This window comes from Hylobates moloch, unplaced genomic scaffold (genome assembly GCF_009828535.3).
Source record: "Hylobates moloch isolate HMO894 unplaced genomic scaffold, HMol_V3 SCAFFOLD_6, whole genome shotgun sequence".
Taxonomy (NCBI): Eukaryota; Metazoa; Chordata; class Mammalia; order Primates; family Hylobatidae; genus Hylobates; species Hylobates moloch.
The window spans coordinates 126,098,274-126,123,961 of record NW_026652281.1 but is presented as its reverse complement, the minus strand read 5'-3'; the positions used below and the strand labels follow the sequence as shown (position 1 = coordinate 126,123,961).

General features: G+C 42.7%; 1 protein-coding gene across 5 annotated transcripts in view; it reads left to right on the top strand.

The window, feature by feature from the left end:
* The window catches only part of SH3TC2 (SH3 domain and tetratricopeptide repeats 2), a 139,047-nt gene that overhangs the window by 44,768 nt on the left and 68,591 nt on the right, over positions 1-25,688 (top strand). For 2 of the 5 annotated variants that reach the window (XM_058440010.1, XM_058440008.1), the window contains exons 13-16: positions 7,914-8,064; positions 10,184-10,306; positions 11,575-11,725; positions 13,496-13,692. In XM_058440010.1, coding sequence (XP_058295993.1) covers positions 7,914-8,064; positions 10,184-10,306; positions 11,575-11,725; positions 13,496-13,692 — 622 coding nt within the window. Of the gene's footprint in view, positions 1-7,913; positions 8,065-10,183; positions 10,308-11,574; positions 11,726-13,495; positions 13,693-15,673; positions 21,389-25,688 lie in introns of those variants that run through there. The other 3 variants (XM_058440009.1, XM_032158305.2, XM_058440011.1) reach the window with 3 other exon arrangements.

Below are 25,688 nucleotides of genomic sequence, written 5' to 3'. Positions count from 1 at the left end.
CTTTTCTTGTTGATCCGAATGTTTTTACCACCTAAGGCAGTGACCATATTAAACAATTGCTGCTGATTATCTTTGACATATGCCTCAGGGAAAAGGCTGTTCTGCGCTGAGTGAGCTCTGAGTGAGGTTAAATGAAAACAAGCCCTGTGAGCAGAGGCTTCCAGGGAACTTCCAAACAGATCAAACAGTAACAGTTCTCTGGGTGATGGAACTTTGGGGGATTTCAAGCTCATTGTCTCCTTCAGTGGTTGCTAGGTTGCTGGTTTTTCCAGCTACCATTATTGTGAGGCTGTTGGTTTTTAAGTGTACCACAGAGCTAGGGACAAGCAGGATGTCTCTAAGGCAAGTTGTAAAGCAATGAAGCTCACTTTCGTAACAAGATTCAGCCGTTTTCCTGAATAAATACTCCTTGCAAACCTTTGGTTAATATCCAGAGTTCTGAAAAATTTTATTTAGATAATTTTTGCCTGTTTTCATTGCTTTTATGGAGGAGTAAACTTTTGGAAATTTTTATTCCATTGTTCTGTAAATTGATCTAGATTAGGATTTTTAATTTGAATAGTTTATAGTTTTATTTTTTTTTTATTATTATACTTTAGGTTTTAGGGTACATGTGCACAATATGCAGGTTTGTTACATATGTATCCATGTGCCATGTTGGTTTGCTGCACCCATTATATACCCAAAGGACTATAAATCATGCTGCTATAAAGACATATGCACACGTATGTTTATTGTGGCACTATTCACAATAGCAAAGACTTGGAACCAACCCAAATGTCCAACAACGATAGACTGGATTAAGAAAATGTGGCACATATACACCATGGAATACTATGCAGCCATAAAAATGATGAGTTCATGTCCTTTGTAGGGACATGGATGAAACTGGAAAACATCATTCTCAGTAAACTATCACAAGGACAAAAAACCAAACATCGCATGTTCTCACTCATAGGTGGGAATTGAACAATGAGAAGTCATTGGAAGGGGAACATCACACTCTGGGGACTGTTGTGGGGTGGGGGGAGCGGGGAGGGACAGCATTAGGAGATATACCTAATGCTAAATGACGAATAGTTTTTAGTTTTAAACTCCGAGATTCCTGTTTGTGCAATTGGGAGGAAATAAATATCCACTTTTGCTTTACCACTAATATGAGTGATATTGAATGGAAGATTGAGAAATACTTTAGGTGTCAGAGGAAACCCCTGTACACATAAGGACATTGTCCCTTTGCAGAACGGCCAGTTCAACAAAGAGAACATGCTGTAATGCTATATTTGTTTAGCATGTATAAATCACCTTCTCCTACAGAACACTTAAAAAAAATAAAAGAACAAAGACCAACTACAGACACAGATAAACGGGTGTTTCCATGCACCTGGGGGTGGTTACTGTAATTTAGTACTAAGCTTCCTGGTAGCTGAGTAAAAAGGGGAAAGCTGTATGAGGTTCTCACTGTCTGACAAAAGAACATAAACACATGTATCTGTTGGAGCAATTTTTTTCCTGGCACAAATTGCTTAGGAGGAATTTATTAAGTGAGTCTTGATGTAATGGACAGATTTCTTCAACTAAATTCCCCTCTAGGGATTTGCATTCTCACAAAGCTCAAAGCCACAGCAAGCAAAGGCAGGAAGTGTTCATGGAAGAAGCGGCAGGCTTCTGTAGGGGCAGGTTTGGAGGGAAAGGAGACAATCCTTTCAGCAAAGGATGGGGGTGATCTGTCAGGGAAGACTTTATCAAGGTGGTAGCGTTTGAGGAGGCCCTTGAAGGATAAGTAATATTTTGAAAAGTGGAGAAGGGTAGGTTTTAGGTGGAGGGAATAGCAGTAGCCGTGGAGAGGTCAGGACACATTTGAAAGACATTTTGTAGATTTAACAGACAGGATTTGGTGATCAGCTGGCTATGGGTAGTGACATGGTTTGGCTGTGTACCCCCTCAAATCTTATCTTGAATTATTGCTCCCATAATTCCCAGGTGTTGTGGGAGGGACCTGGTGGGAGGTAATTGAATCATGGCACGGTTTCCCCCATACTCTTCTCATGGTAGTGAATAAGTCTCATGAGATCTGATGGTTTTATAACAGGAAACCCTTTTTGCTTGGCTCTCCTTCTCTCTCTTGCCTTCTGCCATGTAACACGTGCCTTTCACCTTCTGCCATGATTGTGAGGCTTTCCCAGCTACATGGAACTGTGAGTCCATTAAACCTCTTTTTCTTTATAATTTACCCAATCGTGGGTATGTCTTTATCAGCAGTGGGAAAACGGACTAATATAGGTGCAAAGAAGACTCAACTTCTTCCCTAGAAGGAGATATGGAGGTTAGTGGGCATGGGGGAGGGGGCTTGCAGTGGGTATCCAGACCTGTACAGTGAACATCCATAGTGAAAATTATGGCCATAATAGCCTTCAGTGAGCATGCATTGTTTACTAAGCCATATGTAAATCTCAGGATCACCCTGTGACGTAGAAAGAATTGTGGAAATTGAGAACTAAAGAAGCCAAACAACTTGCATGAGGCTTCCCAGCAGGGATTGATATCCAAACTGTGTTTCTAGAGCAGAGTTAGCAAGCTTTTTAAATAAAGAATCATACAGTAAGTGTTTTAGGCCTTGTGGGCCATATGATCTCTGCCACAAGTACTCCACCCTGCAGTTGTAGTATGAAAATAGATAATACATAAGTGAATAAATGTGGCTGTGTTCCAATAAAACTTTATTTACAAAAGCAGATCGAAAGCTGTATTTGGCTCATGGGCCATAGTTTAACAACTCCTGATCTAAAATGCATAGTCTTAAGCACTCTATGTATTCTGTCTGCCCAGCCAGTAATTTTTGCCCTAGGCAAAAGAAATAGGTGTGGAAGGCTATAGAGTGAAACCTTGACACTTTTCTGTCCCTTTGTCTAATATCTGCAGGATCATGCCTTCTCTGCCTTCCAGGGGACAACTGCAGAATTTAGTCTGATAAAGGTTTGCAATCTCTCAATGGGAGGAACCTTAGGGAGTCTTGTCTTCTGTCTTGAGGTGACACAACGCAGACTGGCCGTAGAACTGAGCCAGATGGGGTCCATGAGAACTCTGTGGCTCTATTAAATCTATTAAATCAATTCAACAAATATTTACCGAGCATTTACTATTGTCCAGGCACTGTGCTAAAAACTGAACAAGGGTGATAATAGTCCATGAGCTCACAATGGTAACAGAATAGCACAGAAAATAAACGTAAAAATAGCCACTAAAGGTATCATACAAATCGTGGTAAGTGCCACAAAGGATGTGCATATTATTGTTTTTAGAAAGAAGGGATGTCTTGCATGTAATAGGTCCTCTCAAAATAATGATTAATTCTTTGCATGTGAATACAACAGTAGCCTAGCAGCCATTGCTCTTGGCTTTTATTCTTTTTTTTTTTTTTTTTTTGAGATGGAGTCTTGCTCTGTCGCCCAGGCTGGAGTGCAGTGGCGTGATCTCGGCTTACTGCAACCTCCACCTCCTGGGTTCATGCCATTCCCCTGCCTCAGCCTCCCAAGTAGCTGGGACTACAGGCGCCCGCCACCACGCCCAGCTAATTTTTTGTATTTTTAGTAGAGACGGGGTTTCACCGTGTTAGCCAGGATGGTCTTGATCTCCCCACTTCATGATCTGCCTGCCTCAGCCTCCCAAAGTGCTGGGATTACAGGCATGTGCCACCGGGCCCGGCCGCCTGGCTTTTATTCTTATATTTATGCTTCTTATTTTTCTGGAACTGAAAAAAGTGCTACGTTTTAAAAAATATACTTAATATGTTAATCCCTAACACAGAAGCAATTCTTTTCTCATTTTTGTTGTAAGTAAGGAAGGAATTGCTTTTCCTGAAATGTTGTCATCTGATCATAAGGCTATAATGTACACTACCACCCCAGTTTCACACATGAGAAAACTTTGTTCAAGGTTTAAAACAGCTTATGTCTTTTAAAACTTCAGGATTTTTTAAGTGGTAAATGAAACAAAAATCTTCCCAAGTGCTAATATTTGAGCCAGAAATTAGGCACTGCTTGAGGGTATAAATGTAACAGTTCTGGGTCAGACTCTGAGAGTTAGATCCTGGTTTAAACAGGGCTTATTACTTGGTCCAAGATAGTTACCCTTACTAAGCCTTACTTTTTTTCTATTAGTAAAATTAATATGATAATAGTACTGATTTCAGGCCCGGCGCGGTGGCTCACGCCTGTAATCCCAGCACTTTGGGAGGCCGAGGCGGGCGGATCATGAGGTCAGGAGATTGAGACCACGGTGAAACCCCGTCTCTACTAAAAATACAAAAAAATTAGACGGGCGTGGTGGCGGGTGCCTGTAGTCCCAGCTACTCGGAGAGGCTGAGGCAGGAGAATGGCGTGAACCCGGGAGGCGGAGCTTGCAGTGAGCCGAGATTGCGCCACTGCACTCCAGCCTGGGAGACTCCGTCTCAAAAAAAAAAAAAAAAAAAAAAGATAATAGTACTGATTTCTTGGGGCTGTTGTGATGATTACATGAGATTTTGCATATAAAGCACCTAGTACACACTAAGTGCTCAATAGATGTCAGGTAATAATATTACCATTGTTACTATTATAAGACAAAGCTGCTGAGAGCTCAAAATAAGGCTTTAGAAATGTGCAGGAAAACTTAGATACGTTTCAAAAAACAAATCAAAGCAACAACATCCTACTGGATTTCTTTATTTGCAAAATGGGCTAAGAATTCTAATGGCTTGGGGTTTCTATGGGGATTAAATGAGAAAATGTATACTGAAAGTATACACCCAACACCTCACACAGAGTCAGCTGTCAGTTTTTGGCCATCTTTATCGTCAAAACAGGACAAGACCAATTAGTGGAGGCTGGGCTTTGGCCAGAGGTTAGACAGACTCATCCAGGCAGGGCAGGGATCTGGGAAGCCCCAGCAGAGGGTGGTAAGAGGAAGTCTGGAAATGCAGGTGTATTGGGGTCACTTGGCCATGGGCTCATGGCTGATGTTCAGGCAGGGAAGAAGAAACAAAGACTTAGCCCCAGAACTTGAGGACAGGAAAAATGAGAGAAAGAGAAGAGTCAAGATTGGAAAGGAGAGGAGATAACATACCGGAACACAGGCACAGGAGACTCAGAAGTACACAAGGCTGATGCAGTGCTGGCCCACCAGCAGTGCTCCATGCTTCTTTGGCTTTGGAAGCCAAACCAAACCTAGAGTCTGTGGGTGGTGGCTGGAGGAACTGGCATGCTGGGCTATCTGGTGCTCAACTGGTAGGTGACACTGCTTGGCCACTGGCAGATGTAAAGTAATGGGGGTGAGTGGTGATAGGAAGGAACCAAGGAAGCTGGACTACTGCCCAGTTTTAGATCACAGAAGCACTTGTTTTTTTTACTGGAGATCATAGATCATGTGCAAGTCTTGGTGAGAGTCAGCTGTCTTTGGAAAATCTCCCATTTGCAAGGAGTCTCAATGGTGCTGTGTGAGCCACTAGGTCTCTGTAAGTCTTGTCTTCCCCTGATAGGGCGTTTCTTGGAAAGAAATAGAGATCTCTCTTCCACAGTCATAATGAACTCAGAGAGAGAAAATGCCAGAAGCAAATGCTGGCTCTGTCAGTTGGCCTGTCTGTAATAACCTAAATCTTGCTCCCTGAAGGTCTGGAGAAAACAACTATAGTAGCCCAAGGGCATCCCAGGACAGTAAATGGGAATATAAAAAAAACAGAGCAGGAAATAGGATGAGGATGAGATTTATGGGTCTTGTCTTCATCAACTGCTCCAGTGAGAGTAAGGAGAGTTGTGGAGGCCAGGCCTGCTGAATCTCAACCCGGCTTGAGTTTGCAGGGTACAAAGTGGAGAGAGAAAGGCAGGGCTTCCTATAGTGAAAGACGCCTGTGGTTACTGTAGCTGAGCTGAGGAGGTTGGTGATGACTGCAGCATGGTGTGGAGTTTTTCAGCTCATTGTATTCTCAGAGGAAGTTTCACATTTTAAACTTGAGAAAGGGTGGCCAGCACCCATCGGGATGTCAATAAATCTCATGTTAAGAGCAGGGAGGAAGAGAAAGTTTGAGTGTTTTCTTTCTATTTCTTACAAGGGCCAAATGCCTGGCACTCTCTCCAGAAGGCCAACAGCTGCCTCATTGCCAATAAGGATCCAGGCCTCAGGAGCTGAGAGCAATGCTTGTTTCCCTAATGGTGCACAAAGGGGCCTGGCGGCTGAGAGGTCCATGATCAAGTGGTAACCACGTTTGTTGAGGACTTTCCACTTAAGTGTCCACAGACGTGGTTGATGATGATCAGTGTTTCTGGGAAGAGTTGCATGGTTTACTGCAGTGGTTCTCAAACTTTGGTGTGCAGGAGTGTAACCTGGATGTGTCTTAGGAATTCAGGTTCCTGGATTGCAACTGTAATGAATCTTTTTCAGTCAGTTTGAGGTAGCTCTGGGGGATCTGTGCTTTGAATAAGCTCCCTATGAAATGCTGATGCAGGTGGGCCACAAATCATGTTTTGGGAAATATGAGTGTTATGGGACAAGTCCTAGGCTGCTACTCAGAAGAAGGGAGTTCTGGCCTTGGATCTCCCCCTAATGTGCTGTGCAAACATATGTAAGTTATTTCCAGTTTCTGGGCTTGTTTCCTCTATAAAATAAGAAGATTGGACTAGATCGGCAAGTCTCAAGCCAAGCTGCATGACAGAATTACATGGAGAGCTTAGACACAGTGCTTGTACCTGAGCCATATTCCAAGAGCCTGCTGCTCAGGCTATCATGACGTTGCAACACACTGGGAAATAGTGTGGCAGTGTACACGTTTAAAATGCTTCCAGGTGACTCTAGTTGTTGCCGGGACTGAGAACTACTATCTAGATGATGCACAGTATTCCTTCCTTGTTTTTGAATACTGAATCATCTGTGAGAAAATATGTTACCTATGTCTCATTTCTTCATTGGTCCCTCCATGACAATGGAGGGAGAGTTTTCTACAAAATAAAATTTTCCAAATAATTAAAGGGCACCCCATTAAGCACCAACCTGTTAAAACTTTCATCCTACTTTGATTTTTCTTTATAAACAAAACATCAAAATCTTTTCGATGATTTAAAGTTACCACTGTTGTCACTCATTCATGCATTCACTCAATAGGTATACATTTGATGTCTACTTCATGTTAGTAACTGTAATAGTTCATTCTCATGCTGCTAATAAAGACATACCTGAGACTGGGTAATCTATAAAGGAAAGGATGTTTAACGGACTCACAGTTCCATCTAGCTGGGGAGGACTCACAATCATGGCTGAAGGCAAAGAAGGAGCAAAGGCACATCTTAAATGACAGGAGAACTACCCTTTATACTACCATGAGATCTCATGAGACTCACTATCATGAGAACAGCAGCGTGGGGGTAATGGCCCCATGATTCAATTACCTCCCACCAGGTCCCTCCCACGACATATGGGGATTATGGGAGCTACAATTCAAGATGAGATTTGGGTGGGGACACAGCCAAACCATTTCAATAGCATAACACCAAAAAAGGTTATAGAGCAGTAAAAGGGTTGATGGACCATGCATCAGTAATAATAATAATTATAAGTGATCTTTAAACATTCATCAGGTGCCAAGGACGTAATAGGCACTGTTCTAAGCACTTAGTTTTATCTCATTTAATCCTCACAACAATCCGCTCAGGTGGGCACAATTATAGGTCTGTTTTACAGATAAGGAGACCAAGGCACAGAAGGATCCTGTACGTTCTCAAAGTCACACAGCTGATTGGGGTAGAGCTGGGATTCAATTAGGCCCACCTCCCTGTGTGATGGGGGACATGGCTGTTCCTGCTCAGAGCTTCTATTTCATTCTGTGCTGAGTGGACCCTGAGGCCCCTTTGAGCCCTCGCACCTCACAAGTTCATGTCTGTCCCCAGGTCCCTCAGGAGGTCACTCACATGCATCAAGGAGAGCCTGCGTATCTTCATTGACCTGGGGGACAGAGACAAGGCTGCCGAGGCCTGGCTTGGGGCGGGGCGACTCCACTACCTCATGCGGGAAGACGAGCTGGTGGAGCTGTGCCTGCAGGTAGGCCTCCTGCAGAGCTCTCTGGGAGTTGTTGACTTGGGTCATTTGAGGAGGCAGCTGTACCCTTTAAACCAACCAGCTGGAACCAGAGTGGGATGATGTTCACCCTAAGCCCGTGGAGAGAGGGCCAGTCACTGAGACCCATATACACGTGTGCACCCTGGGAGGATGTGGAGGGAGACTCATATCATCTGTAACGTCACTTGTCCGATTAAGTACACCTGTCTTTCCAAAGCTCAGCATACACCTTGACTTCAGGGTTTTGCTGCAGTTTGAGGCAAGGTTGGTGTGTATGTGGGGTATTAACAATATTATTCTCTTATTTTTTTGTTTGTTTGCATACTTTTAATATCAGAGATGTGGTACAGTGTAATGGTTAAAAGCCTGGGCTTTGAAGAGAGAAAAGCCTAGAGTCAAATCCCAGGGCTATCACATATGGACTGACTGTGTGACTTTGGCCTTGCCATATGACATCTCTGGGATTCAGTTTCTTCATGGGGGAACTGAACTCTGTCTTTTAGCATTAAGGATTAGTAAAACAAAAATTTATATATCTCACTTACATAGTAGTAAATGCATAGTAAGCATTTATTAAGTGCTCTGAACTTAGTAAATGTTTAATACATGATATTTTAGTGTTTTATTACTATCTGTACAATATTGACATTAAATACTGTGATGATATGTAAGATGTTTAATTCTACAAAAATATACCAATTTTTTTCTTTCCTGTTTTATTTTCTCTCTTTTTACTTCTCCTTATACTAGCACATAAACTTGCACACATCCACTTCTACTGAGACTTAATAATGGCTGCAAAAACCTGAATGCATGCTTCCTATGTGCAGGAGACTTTGCTAAACACTTCACTTGCATGACGTAGTTTAACCCTCATTATAAACGCAGTAGGAGTTTCCGTTATTAATTTCCATTTTACAGATGAAGCTCAGAGAGACTGAGTAATTTGCCCAAGGTGATACAACTGGTAAGTGGTGGAGCTGAGAACTGCACACGGTGTGACTTAGAGCCTTCACTCTCAGCCTCTACGCCATCTGCCTTGCAATTTTAGGGTTGAAAGGGTTTCCAGAAGGCAGACAATTCAGTCTTCTCCTTTCATGTTGTGGGAGACTGAAGCCAGAGGGCACTGTTCCGATTGTGCATTGTTTTGGTGGCAAAGCCCCCTGATTCCAGGGTTCCATCTCACTGCCCCCCGCCCCCCCATAGCTGCCTATGCAATAACACAGCAACTGCAGCGTCTTGCCCCAGTGATGAAATGTTCACTGGCCAGAACTGGTCCCAGGCCTCACCCAACCCCAGGCTGCCACCTAACTGATGTTGTGCAGGGTCATTTCCATGGAAGTGAATCATTCTGGACCTGAGGCTATTTGAGGTCCTGTAACTGTGCTCTGCAGGTGCAGCAATATATTCTTTACTCTTCAACTTCCTTAGCACATTTGGTGTCAATGAAATCCAAAATAGCTTGCTGGAGATAAAGAAGCTGTGGAGGCTAGGGTACTGGGATGGAAGACACCAACATTTGTTTGCCACTGATTATTGGCATGAACCTGGGGAAGTTCTGTTTTCTTTCTGAGCCACACTATCTCCATCTGGAAAGTGTAAGGTGTTGAACTGGATCACAATTTTTCCATTTCAGTTATTGACATATTAAATTCATGGTTTTGCTATATACATGTACCTTCTATACCATTGTTTACTTCTTTTTATTTTACTCAACATCAGATCAACGTAGCTTTTTTTACACTTAGTCTTATTCTACGCAATACTACCTAAAGTTGCAGGTTGGATGCATTATTAGTTTTTTTTTTCTAAAACACATTAAAATAAATACTTAACTAGTAAAACAAAATGTTTTCCTATATACTGTTAAAAATAATCTAGCACCACCAAAAGCAATCTCTTATACCAGGATGGGGAAATGCCAGACTGGAGAATATCTAAAGTCCTCTTACCAGCCCTAGGAGTGTGAAGACATTTAGGATTTGGGGGACTTTAGCAGAGGATTAGTTGATTTAGGTGGTCTGCATCTTAGCTCTGCCAGTCCTGTGGAGGTTGGGAAGCCCTCCTCTCTGCCTTTAACAGCTGTCTTTGTCCCACCTAGGCTGCCATCCAGACAGCCCTGAAGTCAGAGGAGCATTTGCTGGCTCTCAAGCTTTATGAAGAAGCAGGTGATGTGTTCTTCAATGGGATCCGCCACAGGCATCATGCAGTGGAGTACTACCGAGTAAGTCCAAGCTGTGCAGTTTGCTGAGACAGGTCCTGGCACGGGCATGGGCAGGGTCAGGCTGGACTTTGGCCTGGGTCCCTCTTCTCCTCTCTTGCTTGTATTTCATTTTTCTCTCTTTCTTGTCCAGTGCCCACCTACTCACTCTCTCTTCAACCTAGTGGGAGCTCAGGGAAGGTTCTGATAAACTTAGTCATTCTCAGGCTTGACAAGTTATCCTTCTTGGGATAATACATCAAAATAATTTAGTCCAGGAGTTCAAGACCATCTCAAACTCTTGGGTGCATGATACTTTACAGTCTGCAGCACAGTTTTGAGTTTACCAGTGTTTTCCACTTACTACTGGGGATGCGGTGGGAGATTATTTAAATGGTTATGTAGATGAATGCTTTTATTTGATCATATTTTTAATAAGCATGTATTAAAATATATTTTTTAAAATTAAAAATATATAATACAAGCTCATCAAACCTATGATTTCACAGGTATTATTGTGAAGGATGAGGCAAGAAAAAGAGTTGATGTTAAGAATAACACAGATTAAACGAATGTCCAGATATTAAGCAGATATATCAAAAATTGTGATTGTTGTTCATCACTGACTGAAGTTTAGGAAGCCTCATTATCTAATTTGATCCTAAAATTTTATTCATTCAGATATTCATTTATTTATTTGTTCAGTTGTTTATTCAGTCATGAAACACTAGCAAACACCCATTTTGTGCCAGGCACTGAGCTAGGGGTGGGGAAGAACAGGGAACGCATCTCTGACTATTGAGGGGCTTATTTTCATATGCATTTTGTAGATGAGAAAACTAAGGTTCAGAAAGATGAAGTGATTTGCCTAAAATTCTGTCATAATAAAAACATAGAAATGACCACTTTTTGAGATATTCCCACACTACGTGTATACTCATGTGTACTTCATAGATAGCGCCGTGGATGCTAGGGGAGCACACAGCTGAGAAGGGAACAACTTTCCATGTGACCTTGGGAAAAGCCACTTCCCTTTCCTACTCTAGGTTTCCCCAGTTTTAGGAGGCCCAATGCCCTCTACTTCTTCTACTTTAATATCTGGGCAAAACATCATGAGCAAGGATCAGGAGAGAGAGGGTTGAGTAAAGGCACACAGGGAAACATGGCTGACTCCCCTTTGTTTTAGTCCACTGCCGTCCCCCAACTCCTGCCTGTAGAAGATAAGCCTCCTAGCTATGGTATGCACTGAGGATTCCTAGCTAGACTAAGGTTCCTTGGGCTTCTGTTCTTAGGCTGGAGCTGTTCCTTTAGCAAGGAGGTTGAAGGCGGTGAGAACTGAGCTCCGGATTTTCAACAAGCTGACAGAGCTGCAGATTAGCCTCGAAGGCTATGAGAAGGCTTTGGAATTTGCCACCCTGGCCGCCAGGCTCAGCACAGTCACAGGTGGGTGGTCTTCACTATTGGGTGTGTTGAATGGGAGGCATGATTAGTCAAGCATAGAGAGCAAAACAATAAGCGCACAGGGTCTGGAGTCAGACTGTGTGGGTTCAAATCCCAGGTCCAACTGTCAGGGAGACCTTAGTTAAGCAAGTTGCTTAACTTCTATAAGCCTCAAGCTTGTCATCACCAAATCAGGATTAAAAATAGTGCCCACCTCATGGTAGTTGTTATGAAGACCAGTGATTATCCATGTAACGGCCACAGCACAATGCTGGGTACATGGTAAGCTCTTGGTAAGTGTTGCCTGTGCCACACTATTATTATATTACAGTTGCTGTTGTTCCCCAAGTGTAAAGTAAATGATATTTTATTCTCTGCATAGGCTATGTTCCCATTGCAAAAGGACTGTGCCCTAAATTTTAAATTAGTTAATTTTTAGTCAAAAGTGCATTTTCCCATGAAGCTAAAATGTAAATGAAGGTCAGGTTCCCATTACCCTAACTCAGAACATAGCTGAATATCTTGTGTTTATGTCAAAAGCTAGTGGGAAACAATAATAGTCATCAGAACAGATAAATGGCAGAATAAAAAAGATTTAAAAACCCCTCATCTTGAATGTTGGTGTTTGAAGAAAAGCAGGTTTGATTAGAGAAGCCTTGATTAGATGTAAGTGTAAATGGAATATTCTGTGATGATTCCAGGAGGGACTTCTGGGCATTTTCAAGGGTATTGGATGTGGATGATACCGGACTTTATTGTGTCTAATTGCACTCTTGAGAGTGCTTTCCCTCTTTTCCCTACCTTTTTCCTTATTGCATAAGATCTCATCTGAGTGACTGTGTGCTAATCTCAGGAAAGGCCTTGGAGGCCCCAGGCAGCTCCTCTGAGCACTCTTTATCGTCACTGGATGGGAGTTGAAGGGAGGTTGTATGCATCCTTTATATATGTACTTCCCCTGTGGCTGATTTTTCCATATCAGAGAATTTTCTCTCTCTTAGATTTTCTTTTTTAATTTTGGCTTTTGGCTCTTTGAAGCTTAAAAGTGATGTTTTTAGATGGTATCCAACAGCCACCTTGCAAATATTCCAGAGACATGATTGTAAGCCTTTGTTCCCTGTAAAAGGTTGCTCTGTATTAAAACAAATCCACCAAACAACAAGTCATAGACCCGTTAGAAACCAGCATTCTAAAGCATGGTTTAAGGGTGAACAGGTGTTTGTAGCTTATCTGAGACTGACAGTAGGTAAACGGGACAAGGAGAGACTGCTATATGGTGGTACCCAAGATAACTCTGAAGAGAGAGACTTTGTGTGAGGAAGACATTTATTATACAGAGTGATTTACTGCAATTCTTAGCTACTCCATTAAGCTAGACTTGTCACCATGTCCCATTAAAAGGGTTTAAGAAGAATTCTTTCCCAGAATCCTGCATTACAATAGCATCTGCAATAAGGAGAAAATTTTCTTCTGGGAATCACTCCAGGAAACCTTGACCCATCCTCTACTTAGTCAATCTTATAGAGCCCTGCGTTTTCTTTTGTAGCATTTATGACACGTGTAATGTTACATTTGTTTGTGGGATTATTTAAGGAATGTCTGTCATGTGAGACAATAAGCTTTATGAGTACAGGCACCTCTTCTGTCTTATTCCCTATGCCCCAGCACAGTCCCTGACATCTAGTAGACCTTCAAAAAGTTTTATGGAATGAATGAGTGAACAAATGATGCAAAGTTTTGGTTGCAGGGTATCTCTCTCAGTCTTCCAATTATTAGGAGATCGGAGGCAGGAGCTGGTGGCCTTTCACCGCCTGGCTACAGTGTACTACTCCCTGCATATGTATGAGATGGCTGAGGACTGCTACCTGAAGACCCTGTCCCTCTGCCCACCCTGGCTGCAGAGTCCCAAGGAGGCCCTGTACTATGCCAAGGTGTATTATCGCCTGGGCCAACTCACCTTCTGCCAGCTGAAGGTAAGAGCCAGACTTCCAAGATTTCGTAACAGCCACCACCCAACCATTCTCCTTCCTGATTCAAAGACAATGAGGAGCCTTTGTGGTGGAGCTGAGAAAACCAGAGTGCCAAGATGAGGAGTCTTGTCTCATAGGGTGAGGAGTGGCTTTACAGGGGACATGGAAGCTCTTTCCACTTAACCCTGCTGAAGATCTCAAAGGTGCTCCCATCTTCGCTGAGGAGTAGACCATGGTTCCTCTTTTTCCTTGCCTTGCCACCATGTCTGTGGCTTCTTTATCTGTTAGATACTATAGGCACATTGCCTGTGAGTCCCTCAAGGGCCTATGGAAATATACAAGACCCCAAAACAAAAGAACTATAAGGTCTAAAATGAAGATCAAAATGAATACTTAACAGTATGTCCGTAAAATGTTACAGACCAACTAGTCAACTGCAACTCATTTCTTATAAAGTAATGTAAAGCTACATTTTATGAGAAATGTGGGTGCATATGAACATGTTTGAGATAACGAGGTGTGGGGCCTTTAAACTAAGTATACTTAGATCTTAAGAAGGCTTTAGCCCTGCTTCTCTTGCTTGCTGAATCTAGAACTTCTTTTTTTGCTTGCTTGCTTTTTTTTTCTTTTTTTTTTTGGGGGGACAGGGTCTTGCTGTGTAGCCCAGGCTGGAGTAGCATGGCTCGATCTTGGCTCACTACAGCCTCTGCATCTGGGGCTCACACAATCCTTCTACTTCAGACTCCTTAGAAGCTGGAACCACAGGTGCACGCCACCACACCTGGCTAATTTTTGTATTTTTTGTAAAGATGGGTTTTCGTCATGTTGCCTGTCTCAAACTGCTGGACTCAAGCAATCTGCCAGCCTCAGCCTCCCAAAATGGTGGGATTACAGGTGTAGTAGGCCATTATGCCCACCCCAGAACTTCTTGTTTTTTTGGTGACTTCTAGAGTTGTGTTGGTTGCAAGTCTCTGTTACAACTCTGACCCTCAAACTGTGCCCCTAAGTTTGGCTTTCTTTTACTAGAGGTCCCTGTCCCCTGAAGCACAACCCTTAATCTCTTAATATAGTGGCTTTTGAGTCACTCTTGTGTTTGGCCCCCAGGGACCTCAGGGCAGCTCTGCTGTCCTTTTCTTATTTGCCAGCCTTTGCTTCTGGCCTGAATTAATTACTGACTTATGAGGGTTAATGGAAACCAGGCAACCTTTTTGAGTCTCACCCAAAGAAGCATCTGTTTCTCATCTTTACCATGTAGGGAAGTCCAGGGGGTAGTGAAGCACCCTCTAGCCATCTTGCTTCTGCCCCACATCTCCCAGTAGGTGGGTCAGGGATGAAGTGTGTGATCTGATCATGTCAACCAGGAACTCCACGGATTGTAAAGGGAAAAACTCAGTTCAAACTTCCTTAAGCAAAAAAGGCAACTTACTGGCTCAAAGAATGTGAAAGCTGAGCTACAAATGTAACTGCAGATAGCTCTGGATCCTGTTTCTCAATCGTCATCAGCGATTTCCCCACCTCTCATTGTATTCCTTGACTCTGTATGTTTCTACTTTGCTTTGTTTCTTAGCCTTTTCCCTTTCTAGCTACTGGCAGGTTCAAGTCCACCTCTGAACCTGCCACTTCAGAGGGACTATTTTCCTTATTGAGACACAGTGGAAAGTCCCAGGGAGTGGCAGATGTAGGCCAAGTTTGGGTCATGTGCACATCCTCGAAGCACTGTGCCCAGGGCAATGGCTGAGCCTCAGTAAGGGACCACCTCTGTGCCTGGAGTGCAGGGCACTGGGATTCGCAATACCCCAAGGACCACAGTGGAGGGAGAGAGGAGCTCCCTAAGGACTCAGGAGATGGGAATTGGATATTGGGCAAACAAACAAACAAACAAACAAACAACAAAAAAAACTAGAGTGGCCAGCACAGCCTCCTAGCCTGTCCTGGAAGTGTTTGCTAATGCTGTCTCTTCTTTGCCCCCATACCACGGGGTTAGGATGCCCATGATGCCACTGAGTACTTCCTTCTGGCCCTGGCAGCAGCGGTCCTGCTGGGTGACGAAGAGCTTCAGGACACCATTAGGAGCAGGCTGGACAACATCTGCCAGAGCCCCCTGTGGCACAGCAGGCCCTCCGGGTGCTCCTCAGAGAGGTCGCGGTGGCTGAGTGGCGGTGGCCTGGCCCTCTGAGGAAAGCTGTCCTGTCTCTGGACATTTGGCAAGGCCAGACTCTGACCCCACTGCCCTAGGCTCTTAAATACTCATTGGGAGGGTCCGAGTCATTACCTGGCTTAGTCCCCTCATTTTACAACAAGAAGAATGAAGTCCAGAAGGAGAGGGGCTCATTGCAGGCCACAGAAAGATTTGATGGTGCAATGATGAGAATTCCTGGTTCCAGGCTTTGCATCTGGAGCCTTTACCAGTTGACCATTGCCTTCCACACAAACAGCCTCTGAAAAGCCCTTTCTCCATACATAATTCTGGAGAAGATGAGGAATCTTGCCCTCCAGGAACCTTCCTTCCTCCTGCAGTGAGGAAATCAGTCACTGCACTGGTGCAAAGACAAGCAGATTGGAATTTGTGCTCTTCACCGATTTTCTCAGGGAAAGACCCCTTCCCCTTGCCAGCAGAGGAGCCTGTAGTTTTTCCATTTCTTTCTTCAGAACCAAAGTATGTATCACTTCTCATGCTCACAGGGATTGACAGGAGAGAATTCACCAGGATCTTAGCTCAAAAGACACAGCCTCAGAAAGGCCAGATGGATTGCACGAAACCTGACTTGGATTCACCATCTTCGTCCTGCCATAAGGCTGTGCTACCATATAACCTCCCAGAAGCTCCAGGGAAGCTTTCCAAGAACCAAGGCTTGAAAATTGAATGTTAAGAAAATTATGACATAAATTACATATAAATTGTGTATATGATTAAATATTGTCCAGTTACATTTACACACACATTTTATCTCATCCACAATGGGGACAGATGAGATGGAGGACTTGAAGGATGGGTGAGAATACCAATGCATGTCATTTTTTTTTTTTTGAGACAGCATCTCCTCTGTTGCCCAGGCTGGAGTTCAGTGGTACAGTCAGGGCTTACTGCAACCTCAGACCCCGGGGCTCAAGTGATCCTCCAGTGTCAACCTCCTGAGTAGCTGGAACTACAGGCATGTGCCACCACACCCAACTACAAGGCATCTTATTGATTTCAGGGCAACTGCTTTACAAAGCATCTCTATTAATGACCTATCACTGCAGAGCACACTGAGTGGCCTAAAACACTTATAATCTCATGGTTTCTGAAGAGCAGGAATCCAAGCATGACTTAGCTGAGCCCTCTGGCTTAGGGTGGTTCACAGGCTGCAATCAGCCAGGGCTGCAGTTATCTCAACTTCAACTAGAGAAGGATGGGCTTCTAAGCTCACCCACACAGTTGTTGTTAGGAGTCAGTTTTTTGCTAGCTGTTGGCCAGAGACTTCCTGCAGCCACTTGCCACATGGGCCTCTCCACAGGGCAGTCACAGCATGGTACCATTGCTTCACTAGAGGGAGCAAACAAAAGGAGCAAGAACCAGAGTGAGCAAGAGAAAAGGGAGTCACTCTCTTTCTGTAACCTAATCACAGAAGTGACATCTCCTTAGTCTTGCCTATTCAATTCATAATAAGTGAGTCACTAGGTCCAGCTCCCACAAGAGGCGGGTGTTTACCAGCAGCTTGAATACCAGATGGTGAGGAATCATTGGGGATCATTTCAGAAGTGACCTACCACAGTATCTGAGTTCTTTGATAATAAAATCAGGAATTCTCTAATTTCAGCAAACTGAAAATATGGTCCACTAACCGGCAGCATCAGCATCACCTGTGAGATTGTTTGAAATGAAAATCTGCGGCCCCACCTATGATCTCTGAATCAGAATCTCTGGATCCCAGAACCCTGACTCGTCCAAGCTTTCCTGGTGATTTTAATGCACCCTAAAGTATGGGAAGCACCACTGCAGGGCAAAAGCCCTCAGATAGTGTGCATAACTATTACCTGGTGAGGTTGTTGAACATGAACTTCTTGGTTTCTATCTCTAATAATTCTGATTCAGTAGATCTGGGATGTATCCCAGGAACATGCATTTTTAGAAAGAACTGAAGCAAGCCTGATGCAGGTGGTTCACCCTTGCTCCTTGTGTGAATCACAAGGATACCAGCCATAATTCCCTGCATCTGATGCCCATCAGCTTAGCTTTTATTATCAGACCATCTGCCCTTAATTTCTAGCTTCTTGGGCTAATCAGATGATTGGTTGTTTGGCAGGGTGAGATGGGAGTGGTGAGTTGAGCCGCCATTGCATCTTCTAGTCATCAAGGTTGTCTAGCATTGGCACATATTTTCTCTTAGAGATGTGGTTGGTTGTCAAAAGGCTGTCTACTCTAGAGAGTATTCTCCAGGAAGGAGAAGCTTCCAATTGTCTAATTAGTGAAGTTATCTAATCCACTATCATGCAGAATAGATGCGGTTTTGCCCCCACCACAAGCTGTAAAAGCCCCAAGCTGGGAGGGATGTTGTGGTTGAGGGTATTCAGTCTAATCTCCAATGCATAGACCTTTCAACAACATTCCTGGGAGACAGTCAGGGGCACACACATTCCAGAACAGTTACATATCGTGTATTTGAAGAAGGTTCACACAGTCCTGGAAACCATGCCACTGGCCATTCCCCATCTGACTCAGGTTACAGATCCCCTCCCTTTTCCCGCTGACCATTCACTCTCCTCTGGCCAGATTTCTTTCTGTTTCTCTGAAAGAGCGGTTCCCATAACTGCACAAGGCTTTTGATATTGGCCGGTGGGTGAAGAGAACAGAGGGATGTTACTATACTTAATTTGATTCTTCCTCTCCCCAGCAGCCACATCTGTCCTTGGCTTCCATTGAGCTTTATAATCAATTGAAACTTCTGTGTCTTCTGACTTGAATTTCTGTTTGGACAGATCTTTCTCAATTGCTGGAAATATGCGTATGCATTTGCATATGCATACACATACACACACATATGTGAAGAGCATTGTTTCTATCCATGTTACATTTCATTGGAAATTTTAGCTAAAATTTCCCAGTTCTGTGCACTTTGATTTACCTCTAAATCTGATGAATTTACCTGTAACCAGGTCAGTTATAAAAATGTTTAGCATGTTTCCAAAGACAAGGGTAAGACTATTTTTTTAAAATAAGAAAAACATTGTGCTATATAATTGCAATTACTACATTCTATATGTAAATCGCTTGCTAAAACTCTTTTAAAAAGTGTTTAAAAATTTCATTTTTAAAATGTGAGCCAACTATTCCCTTTGGAAACATGTTGATGCTGTCTTTTTTTCATGATCCACAGAGAGTAAAGTGGTGATTGGATCTGGTCTCTACTTAAACATTTAAAAAAATAAGTGTATCATAGCCAAACATGATCTAGTTACCCTCTTTATTCTAATTGTTCCCTCAAATCTTATATGGGCTGTGTGGCTGCTGGCTCCTTACATCTAATCTAAATAAAGAACAAGGAGGGCATTGCAACATTGTGGAAAACCTTGTAACATGTTTTCTCAGCTTTCAGGTATACTAGTTCCCTGTCCAACAGTATTAACATTCTGAAATCTAATATTGCTTTTGTCCTTTTCTTATTTGCTTTTCCATTATTTTAAGATGCTTTTATATTGTGCGTGTGTATATATATGTATGTGTGTGTGTGTTCATTTTCTTCCTCTTTGTAAATATAATGCACCCCATTTGGCAGAAGTTTATTTGAGAAAGGGAATATGCAGGAATGGAGGGTGTTAGGGTGAGGGATCAGGAAGCCTGTCACTAAAGGGAACCTGTATTTTGGTCTTGATTTGATATTAAATTGCAGTGGGACCTTGGGCAAGTCACTTAACCTCTACACATCTCAGATATTTGTCCTCTGATAAAAGAACCTCACCTCTGGGTTTTTCAGCAGTGCTATTTTTATACTGTATGAACAGGATAAGAAATAGTATTGGAGAGATGAAATAATATATTTTTATAGCCCAATTATATTCTCTTATTTTTACAGGTGAGTAAACTGAGGAACAGAAGGGTAACTTCCTTCCAGACACATTGGTAGTTAGTGGCAAAGACAGTGGTACTTGAGGCAGGGGTCTCATGACTCAAGGACTTAGTTGCACAAATGACAGGATTTCTGCTGTTCAGGGCTTCCTTCACAGTTGTATGTATATATGTACACGTGTGTGTATGTATGCATGCATTTATCACGATATGCACCAAAGAGCCTTTACAAAACATTTTCTAAATTGATTTACTTCTTTTACTCATATTAACTTATTTTTGTAAAGGATGACCAGTCTATATAGAAGAAAAACTTGTATTGTTTTCCATAAACCGAATTCTGTAAATAATGGCAAATACAATGAAAATAAAACAATGCATTAACTTCAAGCTAGGTCCTGTTGCTCTTTGCAAGCACCCAGCCTAGGCCTTATCTGGCATTGTTTGAAAACAGAGAGATTAATAAGTGGCAGAGAGTGTAGATGACAGACTAGCAATAACCACTTTTTCCTTGCACACTCAGAGAAATGGAGTAAGCAGGGAAGAGGACTGAGCTCCTTCCGATGAGGGTCAGTGTCATTCAATGCCAGGTTTGGGCACACATTTCAGGGAAGTGGGGATTCAGCTGGGTGACAGGAAAGGGGCGAATTATATATTATGTAATATGATTCAGTATCAGAAGCATTGTGATTGGAGTTAATTACAGGATGTTACGGGCACTGAGGGGAAGGGATTTTACCCAGACAGGGTTATGGGCATCAGGAAGGGCTTTCTAGAGGATGTGATATCCAAACTGAGTTCTGAAAGGGAGACTTACTTGATTCTAACTGCAGACCAGCAGGTTGGTATTGACAGACAGTGCATGTGTCAAGCAAAGGTCCAGAGGGTGGACAGGGGTTGATGTTTTCTGAGAACAGCTCACTGTGAGTGCAGTGAGGCTGGAACAGATTCAGGGAAGCAAAGAGGGTTTGGATTCTACCTGGAGGTTGAGGGAAGGGTATAGAAGGATTATAAGCAGTTGAAAGAAACATGGTCAGATTTGTGCTTTAGAAAGATGATTCTAGAAGCAGCATGAGACTAGATTAGGCAGCAGTGGAGAAGGTAGAAAACACATTAGGACTTGGCTATTGCAACAAAACACTCCAGCCTTGATTCAGATTATCGCCAGTTTTCCCCACTAATGTTCTCCTTCTGATCCCACATTGGATTTAGTTGCCATATTTCCCTATGCATCTCTGGTCTAGGACAGTTTCTGCCTTGCCTTGTTTTTCATGACCTTGTCAGTTTTGGTCTCTTTTCCTCTTTTAATTGCTGCCATTGAGATGCGTGGACAAGGGGCAAAGAAGGAAGAAATTCAAGGGAATGGGCTCTGCACTCACTCAGGTGACAGCTCAGGTGGGAGCAATGGAATGTGTTTTGGAGTTGGGCATACTCGGGTTAGAATCTGTTTCTTGGCCGGGCGCGGTGGCTCACGCTTGTAATCCCAGCACTTTGGGAGGCCGAGGCGGGCGGATCGCGAGGTCAGGAGATCGAGACCATGGTGAAACCCCGTCTCTACTAAAAATACAAAAAATTAGCCGGGCGTGGTGGCGGGCGCCTGTAGTCCCAGCTACTCGGAGAGGCTGAGGCAGGAGAATGGCGTGAACCCGGGAGGCGGAGCTTGCAGTGAGCCGAGATTGTGCCACTGCAAAAAAAAAAAAAAGAGAATCTTTTTTCTTACACATGACCTTGCAAATTAATTAATTCCTGACCCAGGCTATCGAATTATATCAAATGAATGGCTAAAGGAAATCCATCTTTGGGGGCATATAAGCCTTGACATTGAGAAGTGCAGCCAAACCTAGAGGTGTGGCCAGGCACCCTGGTCCTGCATTCAGGGACACTTGGGTCTGAAGCTCTTTCTCCTTTTCATCACGGAGTGACCTGAACAACTTACTTTGCCTCTTTAAGCTTCAATTATTCCTCTGCTCAGACTTTTAATTGAGACGAGATGTATGGATGGCTTGGTATGAATATCAATTGGTGGTAGCTGTCACAATGAAGCAGAACTGAGTAGATTCTTAATAAGCACATCTATTCCTGGGTCCAACACCATTAAGTGGGAGGGTGTGTATGTTAGGGGTGGTCTTTGCTACTGGGCCTTTCACTTGGTGGTCTTCCCTCTTCGGTGGGACAGCATATATTTCCTGATACGTACCCCCTCACTCTCCCAACTCTGTCTGATTATTCTAGAACTCAGGGGACTTGAGGATGGAGGCTGCTGGAAGTGCTGGCTCTGGGAATGTGCACTTTGTTCACCCTCCTCTAAGGAGTGTCTTCTCCCCAGAGAAGCAGAGACAAGTGACTGCTTAGGGGGTGGAGATTCTCCCCAGCTGCCATGGTGCAGGATCAAGGATAACATGTGTTGCCAGGACTGCACAATGGGGCTGCTTGGCTTGGCTTCCCAGTAGAGACTGAGAGGCAGGTGAGAGGGAAGGATGCTGTGCTTTCAAAACGATTTCAAAGGTGAGAACCCAGCTGCCACTTCTAGTGCTGCCTTTGACTTCTTATCCAGGGCATCACACTAGCTTGAGGGATGAGACTCTTTGAGGTGAGTTTCCAGACAGGGTAGGTGAGAGGATGGTTGAAGTCACATGGTTAATGAGAAGACAGGCTAATCAATTGCTGTGCTTTTCTGTGAGAAATCCAGGAGTTCCAGTAGGGGGCAGTGATGTCTTCCTAAATAGTATATCATTGGTAAAGAATGTATTTAATATTAATAGTTCTGAATCAGACTAGGGTAGTGGCTTTCAAATCCTTTGTTGTTGTTGTTGTTGTTGTTGTGGCCCACGGTAAGAAATGCATTTTATATTGTATCCTTGTGTGCATATGTTTGTGCATATGCAACAACATAGAGAAATGCACTCTGATACATTCTGTTCTGTTCTATTCTATTCATTTTTAAAAACATTCTATTTTATTTAAAAATATCAAATTTATGACTCACCAAATGAATTTCTCATTCATTAACCTGTAGTTTAAAAAGTGCTGACCTGGAGGGTGGTCTCTAAAAAAGTGCAGGAGGGCTCTAGCCTTTGTTCTTTTCTATGTATTATTTGATGGATACTTTACTTCTTTTTGAGACCAGAGAATGTGTACATCTCAAAATAAAAATAACAGTTGAGGTTGACTGTGTTTTATGCATTAAGTCCCATGCAAAACATTTGTGATGACTCTCATGTAATCACACAACATTTTGGTGTAGTTACTATTATTTTTATCTCCACTGAGGTTTAGAGAATTGATGTGGCTTGTCTAAGTCCACAGTTAGTGGTGATTGAGGTGAGATTTGAACTCATGTCCTCTGATGCTGGAGCTAGGAAATGAAGCCATTATATTATATTGTGTTTCTGTCAGGTAACACATCTCTGAGAGAAATGCTATCACTAAAATGATCATGAATAGGAGCATTAGATTAAAACTTGTTTCATCAGCCTGAAATACTGGGCTGAAATCAACACAATGATTCTGGTGTAATTGAATCAATCAAAATTAGTTACTTTAGAACAGGATTGGAGAGAACTGACTTTCCAGGAGGCCTTGAAAAAAAAATACTGGTGTTATTGTTGACCACAGTCAGGTAACTTAGCCTAGAAAAAAAGAGAGACTGTATTTCCCAAATGGAAAATAGAAGGAGGAACAGAAAGCTTTGACCTATAGTAGTGATTGGTCAAAACAAATTATAAGATCTGTAAGTTATGTTTTGAAGAAGATTCCAGGTTGGGAGTGAGGTGAATGAGGGAAACTTGCAAGAGACTCCAGAGCCAATCATAGAAGACTATGGACACCTGAGGAAGGGAAGCAGCCAGGTGGAGTTTTGTGGGTCTCACCCATCATAGTACCTGTAGCTCCAATGGTGGTAGCAGAAGGAAGATCATGAACATGAGAGAATAGCCTACTTTTGACATCATGGAAAAAGCTATCGGGAACATCCTTCTCCTCCAAATATGTGTTGCAAAACAAATAGCCTGAGAAGAGCCAGTGTTCATGTACAGATGCTTTGTTTCTTATGCATAAATGTTGGTAGTAGCACTTTTTTACTCACTTAGTATTCAGGAATGCTTAATTATCTACTTCCCTAACCTTCCATTTTACTGTATTTTTATTTAGGGTCACACATTTTACCATTATCTATGAAAAGGATTTTGAAAATAGATACCTCGCTTCTGTCTTTTATTTTAACCTTTCAAATCTAGTGGACCATATTTAAACATGATCTGTATGACTCTTAACTACTTGATCTTCCTTGCATGGGCCAAATATGTGTGAAGGTGACTTTTTTTTGTTATTGAACTTTCTTGCACATAGAGAACTTCTGATGTTTGTTCATCTGGGGATATATCTGACATCTACTTCATAGAGACATTCATAGGAATGCCCCCGAATTCTTTGAACATTGTACCAGACAGCAAGCAGTGACAATGGCTACATCTGCTTTCCTCCTCAGGGGAGCTGCCATGGGCTAGGCTGAAATAACAGCTGCATGGTAATCCTGGTGACCAAAAAGCTACTTATTCATAAAGCAAAACAAAACTAACTTTTGTCTGTTCTAGAACATGTAGCTTTGGGGCTCTAGTGGGTGGAGGGAAAGGATAGCAAACAGAAAGATTACTTGGAGGATTTTCATTTCCGGTTGTTTTACAGTCCTAAGAGCTTATATAAACTGATATTCTGATCCTCTTCCAAGTCCTGTGGCATTCTTTTCTTTCTTTCCAAGTTGTGTAAAGTCCATCTGTCTGTTTCTCTCTCTCTCTCTCTGTCTCTCTCTCTCTCTCTCTCATATTTAGGCAGGGTCTCACTCTGTTGCCCAGGCTGGAGTGCAGTGGTGTGGCCATGGTTCACTGCAGCCTCGGCCTTCTAGACTCAGGTGCTCAGGTGATCCTCCCACTTAAGCCTCCTGAGTAGCTGGGACTACAGGCATGTATAACCACACCCAGCTAATTTTTTTTTGGTAGTTTTTGTAGAGATGGATTTTCACCATGTTGCCCATGCTAGTCTCAAACTCTTGGGCTCAAATCATCCAACCACCTCAGCCTCCCAAAGTGCTGGGCTAACAGGTGTGAGCCACGGCGCCCAGCCAGTTTGTCTCTTTTTTCTTTTTCCTCATGGCCTTAGCATCTCCCTTTTGCTTGTACTCATTTGTCCCTGTACTTTTCCTTCAAAGTACTTATCATAGTTTAAAAGTGTACTTTATGTGAGTATGTTTTTTTTTTTAATAATTCATGTGCACCACCTAGATCAGAAGTTCCATGAAAACATGAATCTTATTTGGGTCACTCAGCTCTGTATTTCCAGAGCCCAGCCCAGTGTCTGATGCATGGCAGGCTCTCAATAAAGATTTGTCGAATGGGTGAATAAAAAATAAAGGAATGAAATGTTGGACTTGGGTTTTGACCTTTAGGGAGAGTTTTAAAACTATAATATAACTACTTATTGCTCATGAGTGATTGAGAAATCAGGTAATAGGGCTTAACCTCTTTGAACTCATTTCTTCACATGTGTTACATCAATAATTATACAATGCAATTACTTCTTGCAGGTAGGAGAAATGAAGAGAAGTCAATGATATAATAAGAGTATAACCTTTAGTACAATGTTTGAGGTATAAGTGCAGCAGGTATTCAGCAAAAGTTTATTGACAATAATAAGCATAATTTTTGTTTGTTTGGAATAAGTTGCTATAGATGTGGTAGGTCTTTTCTTAATTTTCAAACAGATAGTAGTTTGACCAGGGATAATCATGGTCTTTTATTGAAGCTGTAATGATCACTGTGCTAAGTAATTTACCCACAGTATAGGATTTGATCCTCCAAATGATCCTCCAAAGAAGGTGACCTTATCGCCCCTTTTCAGGTGATGGAATCAAGGTTTAAAGTACTTCAGATGTTTGCAGAGATTCAAAACCAGTTTTGTC